General features: G+C 50.8%; 6 protein-coding genes across 6 annotated transcripts; 5 read left to right on the top strand and 1 right to left on the bottom strand.

Annotated features, from left to right (window-relative positions):
- Positions 1-1,860: 1,860 nt before the first annotated feature.
- VFPPC_08603 (dynamin family protein) lies at positions 1,861-5,098 on the top strand (the record flags this gene model as incomplete). The annotated part of the gene is made up of 4 exons (XM_018287282.1): positions 1,861-3,747; positions 3,810-4,050; positions 4,113-4,169; positions 4,227-5,098. 4 exons carry the CDS (start codon positions 1,861-1,863, stop codon positions 5,096-5,098), a joined length of 3,057 nt encoding a protein of 1,018 aa, XP_018144245.1.
- A 1,622-nt stretch (positions 5,099-6,720) lies between these two features.
- VFPPC_08601 (RNA polymerase II mediator complex component SRB4) lies at positions 6,721-8,724 on the bottom strand (the record flags this gene model as incomplete). Its single annotated transcript, XM_018287281.1, has 3 exons — positions 6,721-7,934; positions 7,998-8,383; positions 8,444-8,724. 3 exons carry the CDS (start codon positions 8,722-8,724, stop codon positions 6,721-6,723), a joined length of 1,881 nt encoding a protein of 626 aa, XP_018144244.1.
- Positions 8,725-9,103: 379 nt separating this feature from the next.
- Positions 9,104-9,424, top strand: VFPPC_16125 (hypothetical protein; the record flags this gene model as incomplete). Its single annotated transcript, XM_018293878.1, has 1 exon — positions 9,104-9,424. One exon carries the CDS (start codon positions 9,104-9,106, stop codon positions 9,422-9,424), a length of 321 nt encoding a protein of 106 aa, XP_018144243.1.
- Positions 9,425-10,630: 1,206 nt separating this feature from the next.
- VFPPC_08600 (6-phosphofructokinase alpha subunit) lies at positions 10,631-13,046 on the top strand (the record flags this gene model as incomplete). Its single annotated transcript, XM_018287280.1, has 2 exons — positions 10,631-11,815; positions 11,877-13,046. The coding sequence occupies 2 exons, from the start codon at positions 10,631-10,633 to the stop codon at positions 13,044-13,046; spliced, it is 2,355 nt and encodes a 784-aa protein (XP_018144242.1).
- A 1,788-nt stretch (positions 13,047-14,834) lies between these two features.
- VFPPC_17804 (conserved glutamic acid rich protein) lies at positions 14,835-16,528 on the top strand (the record flags this gene model as incomplete). Its single annotated transcript, XM_022429485.1, has 3 exons — positions 14,835-15,456; positions 15,507-16,255; positions 16,304-16,528. The coding sequence occupies 3 exons, from the start codon at positions 14,835-14,837 to the stop codon at positions 16,526-16,528; spliced, it is 1,596 nt and encodes a 531-aa protein (XP_022285461.1).
- Positions 16,529-17,578: 1,050 nt separating this feature from the next.
- On the top strand, positions 17,579-19,663 carry VFPPC_17805 (2-isopropylmalate synthase; the record flags this gene model as incomplete). The annotated part of the gene is made up of 4 exons (XM_022429486.1): positions 17,579-17,586; positions 17,639-17,783; positions 17,876-19,453; positions 19,514-19,663. The coding sequence occupies 4 exons, from the start codon at positions 17,579-17,581 to the stop codon at positions 19,661-19,663; spliced, it is 1,881 nt and encodes a 626-aa protein (XP_022285460.1).
- Between the last annotated feature and the right edge of the window lie 327 nt (positions 19,664-19,990).

The raw sequence follows: 19,990 nt of genomic DNA, 5'->3' as shown, positions 1-19,990 counted from the left end.
GCGCCATTGGGCAAAGGTCGCACAGGTTTCGAGTAATAAGTGCTTCTGTAAGAGACGGTAATTTGAGTTAGGCGGCATGCCCCTGCCAACACATCGTTCTGTGCGGGTCCGCGAGTCGGAGATGCTTTGGATTACGAGCTTGATGGTAGCTACTCTAGTTGTGTAGGTACAGACTGTGAGCAGCGGAGCATTTTACGTAGCTGCAGGGTGTTGAGAGTAGACATGAGTGGTGTACTGCCCGGTAGATGTGCCGCGCTGGTAGTTACCGCTGGGTAACCCTTAAGACGACAATGATGTTTAAGCTCTTGAATTATATTTTCTCGGGATTTTGAGCTGTCTAGAATCGTTCTGTCGTGTCCGAACCCAGCTCTTCCGAATAGGGAATCCACGTCCTGCACGGCGATTGATGAGCCATCGCACCTACTCGGGATGGAAGTTGCATTTAAAAGGGTATGCTGTGTTCATATTGGTGGGCAAATATCTTGAATAGTGCCGCCACGGTGAGCTCAGAATGTGTTCAATTGAACTGTTGTCATCGCAATCCATTGAAGCAGTTTGGACCTGCGTCACGATTCGCCGTATCTTTCGCCAGCGTACGAATCTGGCGTATTCTTGCGTCTGAGATGGCCCACGGCCGTGCATGCTTGTGTATTTTTGTAGAAGATTTGCCAAGTACTGTGTGGTGGGTTTGTTGTCGACGCTCAGGTCCGCGCAAACAGGTTTCTGGAGTTGACCATTTATAGCCTCGCGGCGGCCGTCATCTCCTTCCGAATCATTGAGCATGACGTCCAAGAACAAATCTAGATGTGATTTGATGACGCAAAAGGTGATTTCACGGCGCTCTTTAAGCCCAAATGGTTCCGATGTAGACGTTGACCGGGACAACTCTGCACCAAGTTATCTTTTCGAGTCTTTGGGCGCATTTGGGACCGTCACTGATTCCATAGATACAGGGTTTAAACTCACGAGTGCTTCCAACGCCTGGATCTGTTGAGGTCGTACGGCTGGAGTGAGTTGAGCAGAGAAAGAAGTAGGAATCTGGAGTCGGGATATCGTTCCCTACATGAGATCAGGGATAGATGGGACTGATGTTGGCTTCCCATGCACCTTCTTTCATTTTCTCAACGTGGCCCTGTTCCTCCTGGTGGAAGTTGCCTTGTGGGCTATGATACGGAGTACCCGGCAGACCAACAGCGGCTTCTGATTTGAGGCCGATGAAGGGGTAATTGCGTGCTGCAAATACCACGCCATGTCAAGAACTATCTATGGGACCTAGACACGGGAGAACTTTCAAAGCAACCCCGCGAGTACACGTTACCGGCCAATAACCGTGGCGTGCTGCCAACCCTGGCCGGTGATGCCTTGCATAGGCCTAGCACTTTGGAGCACCAGGATTGGTCCAGACAACGACCTTAAACATGGTCGGCGCTTAGTGATGCTGCAGCAGTCTATTTTCTGTTCTGTCTACGGAGGAGTACGGAGTTAAAAAGGGGAAAGATACCCGTGCAGTACAGTACCCCTGAGCAGACACAGGATCTATTGTTAGCAAGTCATAATGTACGCAAACAATTCTGCATAGCCCCATCATAGTGCAAGCGGCTGGAAACGACGGCCGTTGTGAGTTTATGCATGTTGGTCGAACTTTGAGAAAATTTAGAATAAGGCTGTCAGGAGGCCAGGATTAATATACGTTGGAAGACGGCAGGTATATTGAGCCAACAGGGCTTCTACACCTCCCCGTTTGTTACATATGAATAAAGGCATCTTGTGGGTTGTCCTTGTAAATGTTCTCTTCCTTGTCTTTCAACTTTCATTTCCGTCGCACCAAGACTTTCAAATCTTAGCCATCTTTGCATCACAATGGCGGTTTCATTAGACTCTTCTGTGCTAGACCAACTTAACACTACTGAGGCAAGAAAGCTTCATGAACTAACAGACAAGCTCACAACCTGCGGGGTCGGCAAGATCGTCAACCTCCCGCAGATTATTGTTGTTGGTGAACAATCAGCAGGAAAATCATCTGTTCTAGAGGCTGTTTCTCATGTCCGCTTCCCCGTAAAGGGAGACGTCTGTACGAGATTTGCAACGGAGATTGTCCTTCGCCAGGCAAAGCAGACCCGTGTGGATGTTAGTGTTCGATTTGACGACAAGTCTAAGCCATCCCAGACAATACGGAGGGTGGGATTTAGCGAGGATGACCTCCCTGGCATTATTAAAGAGGCCAAAGAATCCATGGGGATAGCTTCCACAGGCAGAGACTTTTCCAAGGATATTTTGCGGCTAGAGATTGAAGGGCCAAACATGTATCCACTAACTCTCGTGGACCTCCCAGGGCTATATCACGTTGAGACAGCAAATCAGTCCATGCAAGGCAAGAAAACGGTCGACCAGCTTGTGGAAAGCTATATGAGGCAGAAAAACAGCATAATTCTAGTTGTCGTTACGGCTAGCAACCATCTCGCCAATCATATCGCTCTAAAAAAGGTCAAGGAACATGACCCAAACCGCGAGCGAACTCTGGGTGTCATTACCAAGCCTGATCTTACGCGGCAGGGAACATTCGAGGAACGTAACTATATACAACTAGCAAGAAATCAAGAGAGCGCACATAAGCTCAAACTTGGATGGCACGTCTTGCGTAATAGGGCAGAGGATGAGGATGCCTTGGACACTCGTGACGCCACTGAAGCAAGCTTTTTTGAGACGACTGCTTGGGCAGCGATTCCAAGGGATGATCGTGGGATTGGTAGTCTGCGTAAAAAGCTAAGCAAGGTGCTGTATAACCATATTCGGCAGAACTTGCCTGCGGTGATTGACGATATAGAAGGAAAGCTTAGGGAGAGACAAGAAGAACTCGACCAACTGGGGCCATCGAGGTCAAGCTCTCAGGAGATGCGGTCATTTCTTCTCAACATCTCACAAAAGTTTCAAAAGCTGGTGTGGGATGCAATCTATGGCCGATACAACGATCCGTTCTTTGGCGATTTAGGGGATACAAACCACAAGCTACGGGCCCAGTTGAGAAATTTCAATCGTGCCTTTGACTATGTGCTGGCGACAAAGGGGTCCCGGCTTGCCATTGCGCCTGGCCACGATTGGGAAGATACGCCACCCACAGCGCCAGAATTCCTCCAAAACTTCCTTCAGGAGTACCCGTACGACTTCCCCGAACCCGAGTCCATCAGTAGGGAGGCCCTCAGGTCGCTTCTGGAGGGTCGAGCCGCCGCCAATCAAGGCTGTGAATTCCCGGGCTCCTCCAACACGGATCTTATCATCCAACTATTCCAGACATATGCCTCACCCTGGAAGGATATTGCAGCGTTCCACCTTAAGCAGGTTACGCTCGTGGCAAAAGCTTTTGTTGACCACCTGTTTCGCCACATCGTCGGTCAGTCCGACGGGAACCCGACTACTGAGGCCATCCTTTGCGGCTGCGTGGATCCATTCTTTGCTGCAAAGGAGAAGCTTCTGACGGACAAGCTGGAGGAACTTCTGCAGCCATATCTGAGAGGCTACGGCATGCCTCTGGATGTCGAGTTTCGCCAAATGGTTATGAGTCGAACTGTCAAGCGTCTGGCGGAACGGTTGGCCGAGATGCCAGAGAATCGGACAAATCAGACAGATGTTGCCGAATTCAAGAGACTCAAAAGAGACATGCTAGAGGAAGCCACCTCTACCCTTGAAACGGTCGATGGAGGGCAATTTGGAACGGAAAAGATCATTGATATGATGCTGGCGTATTACGAGGTAGGAATTTCAACACAGAGCCATCTCCCATGGGAGTTCACACATCTGGCTAATCTATAAAGATGTCTCGACGAACATTTACGGACACTGTCATCAACCTAGCCATAGAAAGCTGTCTTATTCGGAATTTACCAGACATTCTCACACCAACCAAGGTTGACAAAATGGGTGAAGAGAGAATCAGAGAGCTAGCGGCCGAAGCGGAAGATGCCCAGGCACGTAGAGATCAACTCAAAGAGGAAACCATCGTCTTACGCGAAGGCCTCGAACAGTGCCGCAAATACAAACCCAGAGGCGTAACTGGTAAGCCTGGACAAGATTGGCCTTGGTATAAGTTGTTGCAATGCTAAGTCGCCTGGATGCAGTTGTGCCATCCTCAAAGGCAATATTTCAGTCTAGTATTGGAGGTAAAAGCATGGCGGGTAAGCCCGAGTCAGGAGGAGAGTGATATGATGGATCAATACGCTGACTCCCTGTAGCCTCGATGTCTACTTCTACAGCACCAGCCAAATCGGCAGCTTCACACATGCCCTTGCTGCTTCCTGCGACGGGGTCATCCTTGGATTCCACATCGCTCATATTGTCCACATCATCCACAATGCCGGCATCTCCTTTGATCAAACTCCCGGCAGGCCCATCGGTTGCACAAGGCAAGTCCACACCCCTTGTTTCAGCCCTCATATCATATCAGCAAGCCGCGAATATCAGCAGATCTGGCTCTAGTGGAATAGAAATGGAGCGCTTCGCAGTTTATTCTAGTCTAGCTCATCTGCAAACCGTACTGACACTTACTCTAGGGACAGCCTCCAGCAATGGGGGTCTAACTGGAGGAGATCAATCTTCCACTGTGTCGAATTGCTCTAGTTCTGTTGGTCTATTTGATTCGAAACCCCAACCTACTGCTGCACCAATAACCTCTGGCACTGGAGGCTTGTCTAGTGGAGCTTCTTCAACTACATCGAAAAGTTCAGGTTCTGGCAACATAGTTAGGCTTGGTTCGAAATCCCAATCTACAACTGCATCGGCAAAACCTAGCAATGGGGGATTATACGGTGGAACTCCATCTTCCACTACGCCCTATGGTTTCAGCTTTGGTTCTAGTAGTCCATTTGGTTCGGAACCCCAATCTACTGCTACACCCATAGCCTCCAGCACTGGGGGATTATACGGTGGAACTCCATCTTCCACTACGCCCTATGGTTTCAGTTTTGGTTCTAGTAGTCCATTTGGTTCGGAACCCCAATCTACTGCTACACCCATAGCCTCCAGCACTGGGAGCTTATTTGGCGGAGCTTCTTCTACTACTTCGAAAGTATCAGGCCCTGGCAGCATGTTTGGCTCCAAATCCTGACCTTGTGCTGCGCCCACAGGCTTCGGTTTTGGCGTGGCCCTAGCCGTTAGCAATAGCAAGGGTAAATTCTTGACCTGCCCTCCACAAATATAATTACTCCGGCCGCAGCGACTGACACTTGCAATTTCTTCGACCGACATCTCTCTGACGATATAGGCTAATGATTTTTAAGCAATTTTATAATCTTAGCCGCATAAAATTACTAAGAGGGGAATAATACACTATTTTAATATCTGTAAATAACCCCTAAATTGGTAATACTTTTCGCCGTAGAAGCTATGATTGCAGTTTTACCTCGAATAGCTCGCCTCCTCCGACTTCTTCCCTGCACCAGAGACATGCTCGACCTTGTTGTGCTTCCCCACGTTTGGCTATTGTACTGTACCTTTGACTTTTGCACCTTATCCGCTACCTCATCTCGCATCCCAGCACCATTAAAGATAGCACTAACTTTCTCCAAGCTAACAACTTGTGCCTCTAGGTAGCCAAACCAGAAGACAAGCAACCAAACGCCTAGTAAGCAGATAAACATAATATAGTATTTCTAGCCAATTTTCTCTATTGCAATTAGGTTTATAAAGCTATTAAAGAGCAAACTGCTAATCCCTATAAAGCTAAAAATAGAGATGCTCTTAGTTCGCAGGGAAAAGGGCAGAATGTAACGAGCACTGTAATCACAAGGATAAAGCTAGGTAGCAGCAGTAAGGTACGTTGTATTCAAGACTAAAGCTTGCTCTCACACATCTGAATGTGTGAGACGCCAGCTAAGGAGGAGCGATATAGTTCCGACGCGTGAGTGGTGTCAGAGGGGGGCATGCGCCCCCGTGCACCTTACACAGTTGAGCGCTTGCCTTAAATAATAGAAGGCAATTTATTGTATAAGGCTAGTTATTAGCTCTATTACGGTAGGTTACCGTGGGATACTAAGGCAAACAGCCTTTGTAACGAACACGATATACAGTAAGGGACTGGAGCAAGAGTATTGTCCAATCAGTAGTCGAACTTGGTGTAAAGTTCAATTGGGTCGGTGCCGGCACCACGGTGGTGTCGTTCCAAGGGTGCCGCCCCTGTTCCCTATCGGACAGCGCTGTCCTTGTTGGCTGAAATGGGAGACGAGGCAATCATACGGCAGCTCCGCGGTAGAGGCGCCTCCATTAATGTAACCTTTTGTTCTCTATCCTCCAAAAACAGACTTCACATCCTCCATTTTTGGAGGCACACTCCTCTATATTGGAGGCATCAAACCCCCGGACACGAGCTTGACGGGATCCAGATTTTTCATGCGGCTATGGTCATATGTACCTGCTATACGCACAAATCGCATTATAACCCCAGTCACAGAAGGCACAGAGTTGTTTTTAACACATGTATTTTATTGTCATGATAGTGTCACACCTATCAAATGATTGTGACGGCTCTTACGTCCAGCTAGCTTTATCGTGCGATCCCCACAGTTCCGATAAGCGATTCATAATCGTGGGTATATTAACTACAGCTTCGCCTTGTCTTCACTTTCAGAAAAAGACATCAGCCACCTCGTCGAGGGAGCTTTCTCGTATTACATCATCTATACTGTCGGGTGTACCTTCCTGCTCTGAAACGGCTGCCGATTCGTGATCTCCCTAGGATCTAGGCCGATTTGCTTCCCGAGCCACCAATTCCTCGAGCTTGGTAGACTCGCTGTCTGGTTGGGTTGAATACTTCCACGAGTTTGCGTCGCCTGTGTGATTAGGCGTAGGAGCACTAGTCACTACCAGTGCTACAGGGTCATCCTCTATCGTGAATTGTAGCGCGCGAGAATCATCCTCGGGGTCCTGGATTGAGATACCGCTCTGTATCCATTTAGATATAGTTGGGTTCGGTGACGAGGATAACGTATTCAGGGCGTGTAGTGTGATGGCCCGTTCTGTCGCAGTACGGAGGTAGCTGAAGAGGCCCTTGGTGTCGGAGTATCCGTCCGAATAGGGGGCGCAGAGATCCTGTAAAGCGGAGGAAGGCGGTAGTGCGACGTGGTAAAATGTTGTGGTAACAGGGAAGAGAAACGTTCGGCCACGGATTGTAACCGGTGTATCTGGGAGGATAGTAAAGATGATATTGTACTCTATTGGTTGGAGGATGTTGCGGACGAGGGATTGGGCACCGGTTTGCTGATTTGGTCCTTGTGATGTAGCATCGGTGACGGAAGATTGTGTGGTTTTGAGAGTAAATGAGGATGGCAGCCCGGCCTTTTGGAGAGCTGTGACGATGGAGCCAATGTATGTTGTGCATGAGTGAACGGAGCGGATGGATGCCATGCGGGCGATAACGGGGCGGAGTAGCGCGTAAAGTTGCTGCCCGCGAGATCTAGAGATGTGTGGTGGTATGGGGCGAATTCTCATGAGCTCATTGTATCGATGGGCGTAGCTGAGCAGGATGTGGAGTGAGATGAAGATTGTTTCTGCAATAGTGTTGTCGGGTAAGGAATCGTCGGCTGCCGGGCATGAATCAAGCGGTAGAAGTTCAAGAATGATCTTGGAGGAGCCATCAACAGAGCAGGTCAATGTTGAGCCCTCTGGTCGGACGCCGTATGCTGCTAACGTGCGAGCTTCGCGGGTCAGTTCGTGCCAGAGCTCCTGAGAAAAGATGGTATTTCGAGCTTCGAGAACCCGAGATTCCAATGAACTGTCGTCGTTGGAGCGTCGACGGGGAACAGATCGTCCAACAACTTTGCCGTCTCTCTCATAGGTGACTAGTAAGCCCTCTGATATGCCACCTAGTCGTCCGAGATCAAGCTCTACTGAGCCGCCATCGCCTCTTCTCATTGGCGCCAGGCCATTGTTTTTGAACTCTGGGGCCGCTTGGGTGAGTTAGCATGCAAATCGTAGAAAACGAGGCGAGGAGTAGGCGTAGGGCAGCATACCTTCAGAAAACCCAAACTTTACGCCGAGGGTATGTCGCTCTTGGGGCACTCTGCAAATGGACCAGCCGGACGTTTTTACTGCTACAACATCCTCCCAGTATTTGCTCTCAGCCTCGACTTCTCGCTGCAACAGCCTCCCAGCTTCCTCCGCCGCGTCCCGAGCCTGGTTAATCTGCATCAACGTCCACCCGGTGGCCACTTCTTCATCATCCCTTTCCTTGTTGGCGCGTATTATCGGTTCGTCTAATTTGTCGGCACCCAAGGTTCCAATTCCCACCATTTCTCGTAACTGCTGGGAGAGGGTCAGGCCAGCCTGTGTTGGGCTTTGTTTCGACAGAAGCAGCGAGAGCGAATCGAGAGTCAACATGGCGGTGTTACTCGCAATCCTGTTCTCCGCGGTAAGCTATACGAATGTAGGTTCACGAAATTGTGACTAGGCTGCTCACTCTATATTCTTCAAAACCTCCATGCGCGCAGCGGCTACGTCTTTGACGGGCTCGTCGTCGACGCCTCCTCCGTCCGACATGTCCACATCGTCCTGATCCGAGTCGCCCCCGTTGAGGTTTTCCCTTGATTTGATTTCATCTTGGAGTTTGCTCTCGGATACATCGCGAAACCCTCCTGGCTGGGTATTGACACGAGCAATGAATTCGGCGAGGTTCTTGGGTGCCTTGTCGGCGACTGGGAAGGGTCGCAAGGATAATGGCGGGCCATCAGACGAGGTCATGGCTGGCGTCACCTAGGTGGTGCAGAGTAGATAATACTACGCATCCGTGGGCAGTCTATAGTATTATATCGACGTGCAAGGAGTCGGGGTTTGGAAAGCTATTGCAAGCGGTTTTATTTTGTTTTCATTGGTTAAGATTTGTAGATTGAAGTTTGCAGTTAACATCAGCCTCGCGGGGCTGGCTGGGACTCTAGTCAATGGCATGAGAGGCGATCTGTGGCTGGTACGGATCCTCAACTGAGTGCCTGTGCCACAGTCGCCCCCACCAGGACAGTTGACATCTTCAACTTTCCATCGAGTGTTGCAGGGTAGCATACCAGACTGTCTGGGGAATACTGAATATGTATTACGCCTGGCTTTGGAAGCGATTACCGTGTTAATGGTTTTACATGTGATACAGTGCTGTCTAGGATACGACCTGTTTGAACGCAGTCGATCGGCTGTTCATGTTTCGTTCTTGACAGAGGTGAATCATGTCGGGGACAAGTGGTTGACATTCCGGAAGGCAACAAACCAGCGTCAATGTTCAGTAACCAGGTCACTCCGCGCCATGTACATGATGGGACGCCGGAGCAGGGTGGTCAGGAATGTATTGTTGGTGAAGGATTGTGGTATGTTGACCGAGGACATATTTGCACACAAGGGAGGACAATTACTTTGCACAGGGACTGGAGGCATCATGTCTATGACTTGCATTTGATGGGATTTCATCATCCACAAGTGCACCGATGGTCGGGATGGCAGTCCTCCGACCTGCCGACTTCTTCACTGTATCGTGCTCTGTATGGTCACCAGCATTAAAACATTGAACGGAGGGGCGGGCAGCCACATTGAGACCGAGCAATGGCCCGGAGATCCATTGTCGCATATTCCAACAAAAAGCCTCACCCATCTCCAAGTCGAGAATCTCCAGAAGGCATTCGTCCCTGTAGTGGTTTCCCGGACCCTCCGCCTACCCATGGACGCCGCCCATCCATTGTTAATTGCTCGAATACCGGCCCGGTCATGGAGATGGGTTGGATGGGGCTTTGGCGTCTGTCTCCAGCAACTTTGGCTGCTCTTGTCGCCTTCAATGTTGAGTGGCGCTTCAAGGTGATGGATGCCCTTGCACTGATCCGTCGTCACCGACAGGGATCAGCTCAGTCAATCGGCCTTCTATTGATCTCCCATGTCCCCAGGGTGCCGTGCAGCCTGTCATAGCAGAGAGCTAAGCTGATGACAGCTCTTCCCAACGTAATATGCCACACTAACAGATTGCAAGGTGTGGCCCCGCGACGACAAGGGCTAAAAAAAAGTTGAACTGTCTAGGTGAAGCCGATAATGGCTCGTTTGCCTGTTCTGTAATGCAATTGATAAGGGAAATTCTTCATTTCCTGTGATACTAGAGAAAATAGCTAGATCAGTCGTATTTTTTTTTTTTCAAAGATGTGTCCTTCTCGTTGTACGTGATCCTGTTGAGATCTTTTGTTCCAAAAAGGAAGTCTGTGCCCCTCACTTGAGCAACATCGAGACAATCGGACCAGACTTGCCTTGACTTGTCTTGACTTTACCAAACCACCCTCAAGCAAGCTGTCCGCCTCACCCACCCACCATTTCCTCCCACCTCAGCTAAGCTTCTGCAAACAAAAACGGCTGGGCTGTGTTGTTTCCTTGGCATTGACTTTGGACACCTACATTTGACTTTCCTTTTAACGCCTCCATTTCCCTGTTGGCTGCTACTATTGATATGACCCTTTAAATGCCTATCTCGCCGTACCTGCAATTCTTCGCACAACCTGTCGACATCCTTTTTGCTCCGTTCCGAACCATTCTTAATACCCTTTGGCGAGCTCTTTTCGCAAGGCTCGGCTCGTCCGCTACGGTATCGACCCTAACAACTCCCTCGCGAGCTCTCTCACCAGCAGCCATGGCTCCCAAAAAGAAGATTGCCGTCATGACCTCTGGGGGTGACTCCCCAGGCATGAATGGCGTTGTTCGAGCCGTTGTGCGAACAGCAATTCACATGGGCTGCGATGCTTTCGCCGTCTACGAAGGATATGAGGGCTTGGTGCGGGGAGGCGACTTTATCAAGCAGATGGAATGGCACGACGTTCGAGGCTGGCTTTCTGAGGGAGGTACCCTCATTGGAACAGCTCGATGCATGGCATTTTACGAACGACCGGGGCGATTGACAGCTGCCAAAAACATGGTTCTCAATGGAATTGACGCCTTGATTATCTGTGGAGGAGATGGCTCACTTACTGGCGCTGACAGGTTCCGATCTGAATGGCCGTCATTGCTGGACGAGCTGGTGAGGAACGGCGAGCTCTCCAAGGACCAAATTGCTTCTTATAAGCACCTCAACATTGTCGGCATTGTTGGCTCCATTGACAACGACCTTTCCGGTACTGACGCCACCGTCGGTTGCTACTCTGCCCTGTCCCGAATCTGTGAAATGGTTGACTATATTGAGGCTACTGCCTCGTCACACTCGCGCGCTTTCGTCATCGAAGTTATGGGACGGCATTGTGGCTGGTTGGCTCTGCTGGCTGGTGTTGCGACAGGCGCTGACTTTGTCTTCATCCCCGAGCGTCCCCAAGAGCACGACTGGAGAGAAGACATGCGAGTAGTTGTTGACAGACATCGCCAACTCGGCAAGCGCAAGACCATTGTCATTGTCGCCGAGGGCGCTCGTGACAAGGATGGCAACAAGATTACTCCCGAAGAAATCAAGGACCTCCTGGCAGACAAATCTGAGAATGGTCTTGGCCTCGACACTCGCATCACGACTCTGGGTCATGTTCAGCGTGGAGGCACCGCAGTTGCCTACGACCGGGTGCTCGCTACGCTCCAGGGTGTAGAAGCTGTCCATGCCGTCTTGGAAGCGACCCCGGAGACAGAGACTTGCTTCATCGCTATGAACGAGAACAAGATTGTGCGAAAGCCGTTGATGAAGGCTGTGCAAGAGACTAAAGAAGTGGCAACTGCCGTCGATGCAAAGGACTTTGAGAAAGCTATGTCACTGCGTGATGCCGAGTTTGCCGACCAATACAACTCTTATATTACAACGACGAACGTCATGATTGATGACCACAAACTGCCCCAAAAGAGTGTAAGTGCAACAACTCACTATTGCCCCTAAAGCATACGAATGCTAACATGGCACTCTGCAGCGCATGAAGGTTGGTTTCATCAACGTGGGTGCTCCGGCCGGCGGTATGAACGCAGCGGTGCGAGCAGCAGTCGCCTACTGCATTAGCAGAGGACACGAGCCTATTGCTATTCATAACGGATTTGCAGGGTTTGCACGCCACCACGATGATAAGCCCCTTGGTTCAGTTCGACCATTCGACTGGCTAGAGGTAGATGGGTGGGCGAGCAAAGGTGGCTCTGAGATTGGCACAAACCGTGAACTGCCTGAAGAATCTGGCATGGAACTGATTGCCAACCTGATTGAGCAATACGAATTTGATGCTCTCTTCATTGTCGGTGGCTTTGAAGCCTTCCACTCCGTAGCGCAGTTACGAAAGGCTAGGGATCAGTACCCTTCGCTCTGCATCCCAGTCTGCCTGCTGCCGGCGACCATCTCCAACAATGTCCCAGGCACCGAATATTCTCTTGGGTCCGACACGTGCTTGAACGAGCTGGTGGGCTACTGCGACAAAATCAAGCAGTCAGCCTCTGCTACCCGCCGACGAGTTTTCGTGATTGAGACACAGGGTGGCCGGTGCGGATATATTGCTACGCTCAGCGGACTCAGTGTAGGCGCCTCGGCGGTCTACATTCCCGAAGAGGGTATCAGTCTCTCCATGCTCAACGCCGATGTCAACCATCTCAAACAGGTTTTCAAAAACGATCGTGGACAGTCACGCGCCGGCCGTCTCATCTTAGTTAATGAAAAGGCCAGCAAGGTCTACGACGCGAAGCTTATTGCCAATATCATCCGTGAGGAAGCGCACGACCGCTTTGAAAGCCGTGAAAGCATTCCCGGACACGTCCAACAGGGCGGTGTTCCGTCGCCCATGGATCGATGCCGAGCGGTCAGATTGGCAATCAAGTGCATTCAGCACCTGGAGGACTATGGCTGCAATGCGCACAACCGTGTCAAGAAGGATCCCAACAGCACCTCAGTTATTGGTATCCAAGGCTCCGAAGTTGTTTTTACGCCGATGAAGGCGTTGGAGGAGCAGGGTACCGACTGGCCCAACAGACGACCCAAGGCTGCTCACTGGCTTGCGATGCGTGATGTTGTGGACGTGCTGGGTGGCCGCCCTGACTATCCTAGACCCGAGAAGAGCCTGACGGGATTAATCGCCAAAGATACCAAGAGGGGTATTGTGTGAAGGTTAGTACGGGATGAGATCTAACACAACGTCTTATGAGCATTCACGTTTATCGAATTTGAAATCAAACGAAAGCGGTGTATCCCGTCGTTTGGGTCACTTTTTTATCTACAGAGGCGTTTCGGATGAACGGTGTACTTGTGGAGTTTACTCTTTCTGGTAGAAGCGCAATAAATAGTCATATAGCACATTTCTTATGGTGTGAGCCCAAGCTACTTTGAACCCTGACGCCAGTCCCGAGTCTTGAATATGCATAAACGCATTTGTCCACCGACGAAGTTGACTGCCACCCAACACAACATGTTCAGCCAGAAAGATGGCTCATTCTGTGCTCTTGTGTGAAAACCGCCCCCAAGGTACTCCGTAAATGCCCTTTCAATAGATTTGTTGCCGCCATGTGACGGTTGGTTGGCCGCTCACCTGCTGCTGACGGCTGAAACTCTGTTGGCATCCATCATCCAAAAATGGTCAAGTGATGGCTGACCGAATAGAACTCATGATCGGCAAAAGCCGTGGGGAGGGTACATCTCGGCATTCACAAAACAAGACCATTAAGTCTTTTAAATTATTCAAATAATTACTCAAAATATGCCTATTTCTGAGCAGGCTTGCTCTCCTCTGAAAACCACGACAAGGGAGGCGGTCACGAACCCCAAAAACAAGCATTACGCCCGTCCTGCACAATTGCGTCAACCTTGAAGATCCACGCACCACACTTCAAAAGTTGGCAGCTCGGACAACCCCCTACCTTGTTCGCCTGTCCCACGCCAACCTCTTCAGGCATTGGACAGAGTCGCAGAACAGGCTGGTCATGCAGAAGCTGGGCAACGAAAGGAACTGACAGAAAACGCAGCGTTGAACTCTGGGACCAATTTTCCTCCCACTGGTCGCCCGCTGGTCCTGGTCACCACCATTTTCTTTGCAAAGCGTATCGCTCAGGCGACGCTGTCGAGTGATTGGGCAGATACGAACTGACCCAGACTCGATATTGCATTTCTGCTACAGAAACAAGGCGGCCAATACGTGAAGTCGGCCACTGCAAGGTCAAATAGGACGACAAGAGGGCTTGGGCCACGTCGATTTACTCTTTGTCGTCATCTACCCTTGCTTTCGGTGGATGGGCTTTGTTTTGCGTCTTTTCACTCTTGCAACCATCTTTTTTTGCTCTTTTACTCTAGATATACGGTCTGCAAGCCTTTTTCGGGTTTGGATTTCTGAAGCGTTTGGCTGGGCTGGAAGCTTGAAACTCTCCACACGGGACGGCCCCTCTTGCTTCACCTGGTGGCTGTTCATTTCACCTGTCACTCGCGGCTTGAAGCTGACGGTCCAGCCTCCTTATTTATTTTTTTGTCCAGCGGGGATACATTCACATTTTGGAAAACGAGCTGCTCTGAAGGTGAATTTTCCACCGTTTGCGTTTGTTGAGCCCAGGGTGAGATAGTTTTCGCCTTGACGGTTTGGTTGGCGGTTCAGCCTAGGACGCTCGGAACGGCCCTCGCTCAGCCACCAGACCATATTTCAAGGGCTTCATGACTTGATACACTTGCGTGGGCTGCCTCATGAGTCTTACAATCGACGAGCAAGTTTAAATTTTGGACATATATCAGCCAGCGTTGCGATTTGAATTTTTCATTTTCGACAATTAGCCTCTTCAGCTATTTGTCTGGATCTTGACAGAATTGCAAGCGACATTGCCCCGCGTCATCATACATCAATCACCCCTCCACCACAAAAATCACCAGAACAAAGGACACAAAATTATAGTCGCCCAGCGCCTTAACCGCAACCATGTCGCACCGTGGCGTACGGGCGACCGAGTTCGAAGAAAGGGACTACTATGCCGCGCCTCGTCGGTCGAACCCGCGCTTCGATGATGCGGACACGCGACCTGCCAGGGTGGTGACGAGGAGCCCTCCCCGCCGGGAAGAGGAGCTGGACATACGTTTTCGCGAAAGAGAATCAGATCGCGCACCTTCGTTTCTAAGAGAGGGTGCTAGACGATCTGAGGCAGGACCAATGGTCCTTCGTCAGCGAGACGTGGAAACCTGGGATGTACACCAGCGGAGTCCTAGTCCGCCTCGCATTCGTGAGCAGCGGATGGTCCGCAGGCCAAGGAGTCTATCGCCACCGTCTTTTCACGAACATGAGAGCGAGCGTTCCAGGACGAGGGTGGTAGAGAGGGAAACTGAGAGGGTAAGATCTCCGTCTAGGAGGAGGAGGAGCCCTAGCCCGGCGGTGAGGTTCGTAGAGCGAAGGAGGAGCCCGAGTCCTGTGAGAGAGCACATTCATACGAGGATCATAGAGCGAGAGAAGGAGAGGGAGCCGAGTCCTAGTCCTAGTCCGCCGCCTGTGATACGGGGTCCCGTTATTGAAAGGGAGGTTATCACGCATTACACTGATGTGGACCATGGTAAGTTTGCGTTGCTCCAAAAACCGAAGCCCAGCTAACATTGTTGAAAGGTGTCATTCGGGCAAAAGCTCCGTCACCACCACGACACTCCCACCGCGAACGCGAAACAGACATTGACATATCTGTCTCAAAGAACAAGACGGAAGTGGACGTTGATGTACGTCGCTCTGCTAGCCGTCATCGAAGCCGTAGTCGCAGCCATGAGCGCCGCTCCCACTTTCACGACGACGAGATCCTTCTACGCAGGGGTATGAGCAGCCTCCGCGTCGAGGACCACCGCCATCGGCGCTCTCACTCTGCCGCGCCGATTTCTCCACCTGTCGACGAAGAAGCCGACTACATCACTGGCAAAATCGACTCACGAGGCCGTATGGGCGAGGCATACCACGGACACACACGAGACTGGACTATCGTGGATGTGCCCCCCGGTACAGAGAGAGTGCGCATGGACGGCGTAGGCGGTGGCAGCACAGAAACAAGTTGGACCAAGTACAGCGGCGTCCGGCGGACAAAGTTCGTCCCCGAACGGGACGGCCAGCTCGTCACCGTGCCGAGAGAGCCATCTCCCCGGCCGGTAGTTCTCCCAGCGGGAAGAGAGCACACCAGCGTCACGGTGTATGACCACGACCGCGAAATAGACGTAGATGTCGATATTGACAGACGACCGAAGCGTCCGCCGACGAGGGAGCTCTGGACGGAGATTACCAAGGATTTGGTGTGTAGAGAGGCGATTGAGCAGATGGGCTATCAGTACGAGGAGACAAAGATGGCGTTTTACATTATGGATTATTTGCAGAATGTGAGTACTTCGTCGACGTGGGAGGAACTTGATATTAACTATTTATAGGAGGAAGTATACCATTTGACCATCTTGACGGACCGTATAAGGCGGTACAGGAGGCGCTGTAGGGAAATTGAGTGGGAGCGCAGCCATAGGGATGATTATTATCATAGGGGGAAGAGACATCATCGGCGGCCGCATGGGTATGAGTATGAGTGGGATGATGAGCGTGTTAGGGAGCGGGAGGTGATTTATGATAGTCGTGGGCCGGCGAGAGGGTATTATCGATAGATGGGATGGGGGTGAGTAGGGGGATGGATATTGGGGGTTATGAATTATGATGCATTTTGCGTGGGCGTATGTAGTTTTGGATAGATTGATATTTGCATTTCTGTTGAGAAATATTGTGTACCTTGGCGGCTTGGTATCTTGGTAGGGAGATGAATTGGTTGTAAATGTTGAGCACTGGTCTGCATTGGAGTAAACATTGCTCGACTTGTCAATACTGTGTAAGACTTTGATGTCTACTTTGTGCATACAGTTTGAGTGCAATATCCATTCAAAGATCGCAGCCCTTGCCATCATCGTCTCCGTGACATGGAAGCACATGTTCGACTCACAAGTGGGGCATCACCGCCGATGACCGGTCACTTCATCCCCGCAACCACCAGACCTCATAACGCAGATCTACCACTCATCACTCTTGCAATAACGAACCAGTCACTCAGCACACCAGATCTCCAGACATCCCGTACGTAGGGCGCGCCAGATTGATGACCTGTAATTCTCAAGCCCACGAAATCTAGCAAATAGAACCGCTGCAAACCTTGCCTGCCACATGTCTATCCAACATTTAGAATAGCAAAGAAAGCGTAGAATTATTCTTGAACCATCTGGCAATTCCAACACCGAACAATATGACTCAGAACACACTCCGTAAAGTAGCACAATGGACGCCGAGTTTGTCTGGTCCCAGTGCCAATAAGCGCAGGCTTAAAAGGGCTTCCTCACTGCATGCTCAATGGACCCGATTCAGCAGCAGACCACCAACGTTGAACTTAGCAGCCTCCGGTTTAGTCTCCGTTCCCCAACTTTTATACCCGGTACCACCATCTTTTTCCCGTTTCCCATTTTTTCGCCACCACGTTGCGAATAGTTGCACACATTGAAATTTACATCCAGAGACATACATTGTTTGTTCAATTGTCTCTACTGATCCTGTCGCCTCGCCTTGATCTGTTCTTGTTTCCTTCGCCCCTCTACCCCTCTTAGTGGTGGCCTGTCATCGCTTGAACGACGCAAACTGCCCCGCCGAATTTTTCTCCCCGCGCTTTCGACAAGATGACCATGTACGGACTTGACGAGTTGAAAGCTTGGAGTAGATTGCTGACTTTGGTATAGGCTCAAAGAACCGTGGAAGAAATACAAGAAATTTCCTCCTATTAACCTGCCTGAACGACAATGGCCGAACAAGACCCTCGACAAGGCCCCGCGATGGCTGGCCACTGACCTTCGAGATGGTAACCAAAGTCTGGTTGACCCAATGGTACGTTTTGTCGAGCGAATGTCGAGCGCAGTATTTAGTTATTTTATTGAATATCATTGGGGAAACGAAATACTTACGTGGTTGTTTCTTAGAACGGCGATGAAAAGTGGCGATACTTCAAAATGCTGGTCGACCTCGGCTACAAGGAGATCGAAGTCTCATTCCCCTCCGCCTCCGATACCGATTTCAACTTCACACGCAGTCTGATCGAGACGCCCGGTGCCGTGCCTGACGACGTCTGGCTGCAAGTCCTGTCTCCGTGCAGAGAAGACCTCATCAAGCGAACGGTTCAGTCTCTGAAGGGCGCCAAGAAGGCCATTGTACATATCTACCTGGCCACCAGCGAGTGCTTCCGCCGCATCGTTTTCAACTACTCAAAAGAAGAGACACTGGAAACTGCCATCCGTTGCGCCAAGCTGGTTCGGGCCCTGACAAAGGATAACCCGGAAAATGCAGACACCGAATGGGCCTTCGAGTTCAGCCCCGAAACCTTTTCTGACACGGAACCCGAGTTCGTTATTCAGATCTGCGAGGCCGTCAAGGCTGCTTGGGAGCCTTCGGTTGAGAACCCCATCATCTTCAACCTGCCTGCGACGGTCGAAATGTCCACGCCGAATGTGTATGCCGACCAAATTGAGTATTTCTGCCGCAATGTGACGGAGCGTGAGAAGATTTGCGTCTCTCTGCATCCTCACAATGACAGGGGCTGTGCTGTTGCCGCTGCCGAACTGGCGCAAATGGCTGGCGCTGATCGAGTGGAGGGTTGTCTGTTTGGCAATGGTGAACGAACCGGTAATGTCGACCTGGTAACTCTGGGCCTGAATCTCTACACCCAGGGCATTCACCCCAACATCGACTTCTCCGACTTGAATAGCATCATTGAGACCGTCGAAGTGTGCAACAAGATTCCAGTACACGAGCGTGCTCCTTACGGTGGTTCCCTGGTTGTGTGTGCCTTCAGCGGTTCTCATCAAGACGCTATCAAGAAGGGCTTCCAGCTGCGTACCACGGAGAATGCAGCATACGACGACCGGTGGCAAATTCCATATCTGCCCCTGGATCCCCAGGATATCGGGCGTACCTACGAAGCTGTCATCCGTGTCAACTCGCAGAGCGGAAAGGGCGGTGCTGCTTGGATTATTCTTCGCCAGCTGTCCCTGGATCTGCCTCGCGGCCTGCAAGTCGCCTTCTCAAAAGTCGTGCAAAGAAGAGCCGACGAGCTGGGCAGAGAGCTGCGCGCGCAGGAGATCACCAAGCTGTTCGAAGACACCTACTACCTCAACTCGAACCCGCGCTTCAACATGGTCGACTACAGCATCATGCCCGATCGCACCAAGTCCCCCGCTCCTCCTGAGCCAGGTAAGACCCAGGACACCAAGGACCTTAAGCGAGTCTTTGATGGTGTTGTGTCATGTGATGGCAAGGAGTATAAGCTTCGCGGACGCGGAACCGGTCCCATTTCCAGTTTGGCGAATGCCCTGAAAAGTGTTGGCGTCAACCTGGACGTCCAGGACTACAAGGAGCACGCCATTGGCAAGGGCCGCGATGTCAAGGCTGCGACGTACATAGAATGCACGGCTGCAGGAAGCAAGGTGCCCGTCTGGGGTGTGGGCATTCACGAAGATGTTGTCCAGAGTTCTCTGATTGCTCTTTTGAGTGCCGCCAGCAACGTAAGTTTACCAACCGTCACTTGACCTCTCAGATCAATAACTAATTAACCATGGGTATAGTTTGCGTCTAGTCGACCTGGCAGTCCTTTCATTGCAAAGCCCGTCGCAGAGTCTGAAGTTGAAGAGATCGATCTGGATAAGTCAAACGGCAGCGCCAACGGTCCATCAGTCGTTGTTAGTGCCCTGGAAACGCAGGCTAGTCAGATGTGAGGTGGGATTGGAAGGTTGAAGATGGATTCACAACTCGCATCATTGTTTCGCAAAAAGGAGTTTTTGATGGAGAATGTACAATGTACCTATTTAGTATGACGAAGGAGCCCTAAATCAGAAAGCACAATGGGGTTGCTATTGCTACTATAATTGTCTTGGCAGGGACATTGATGTGGTGTCCGTGTGCTCATGTCCGTGGAAGGTATGCTTTCTCAAGCACTAATTGTATGCTTTGCACTCCGTGCTTGACTGTAAGTTTTGGCGTGGACATCCGACCATGGCAAACGGGACAAATTGCACCGAAAAATGTTGCATTTGTCTGAGTCC

The sequence above is a fragment of the Pochonia chlamydosporia genome, chromosome 4, assembly GCF_001653235.2.
Source record: "Pochonia chlamydosporia 170 chromosome 4, whole genome shotgun sequence".
Lineage (NCBI taxonomy): Eukaryota > Fungi > Ascomycota > Sordariomycetes > Hypocreales > Clavicipitaceae > Pochonia > Pochonia chlamydosporia.
Note: the sequence above shows the minus strand (reverse complement) of the source record. Positions and strands in the feature narration are given on the sequence as shown.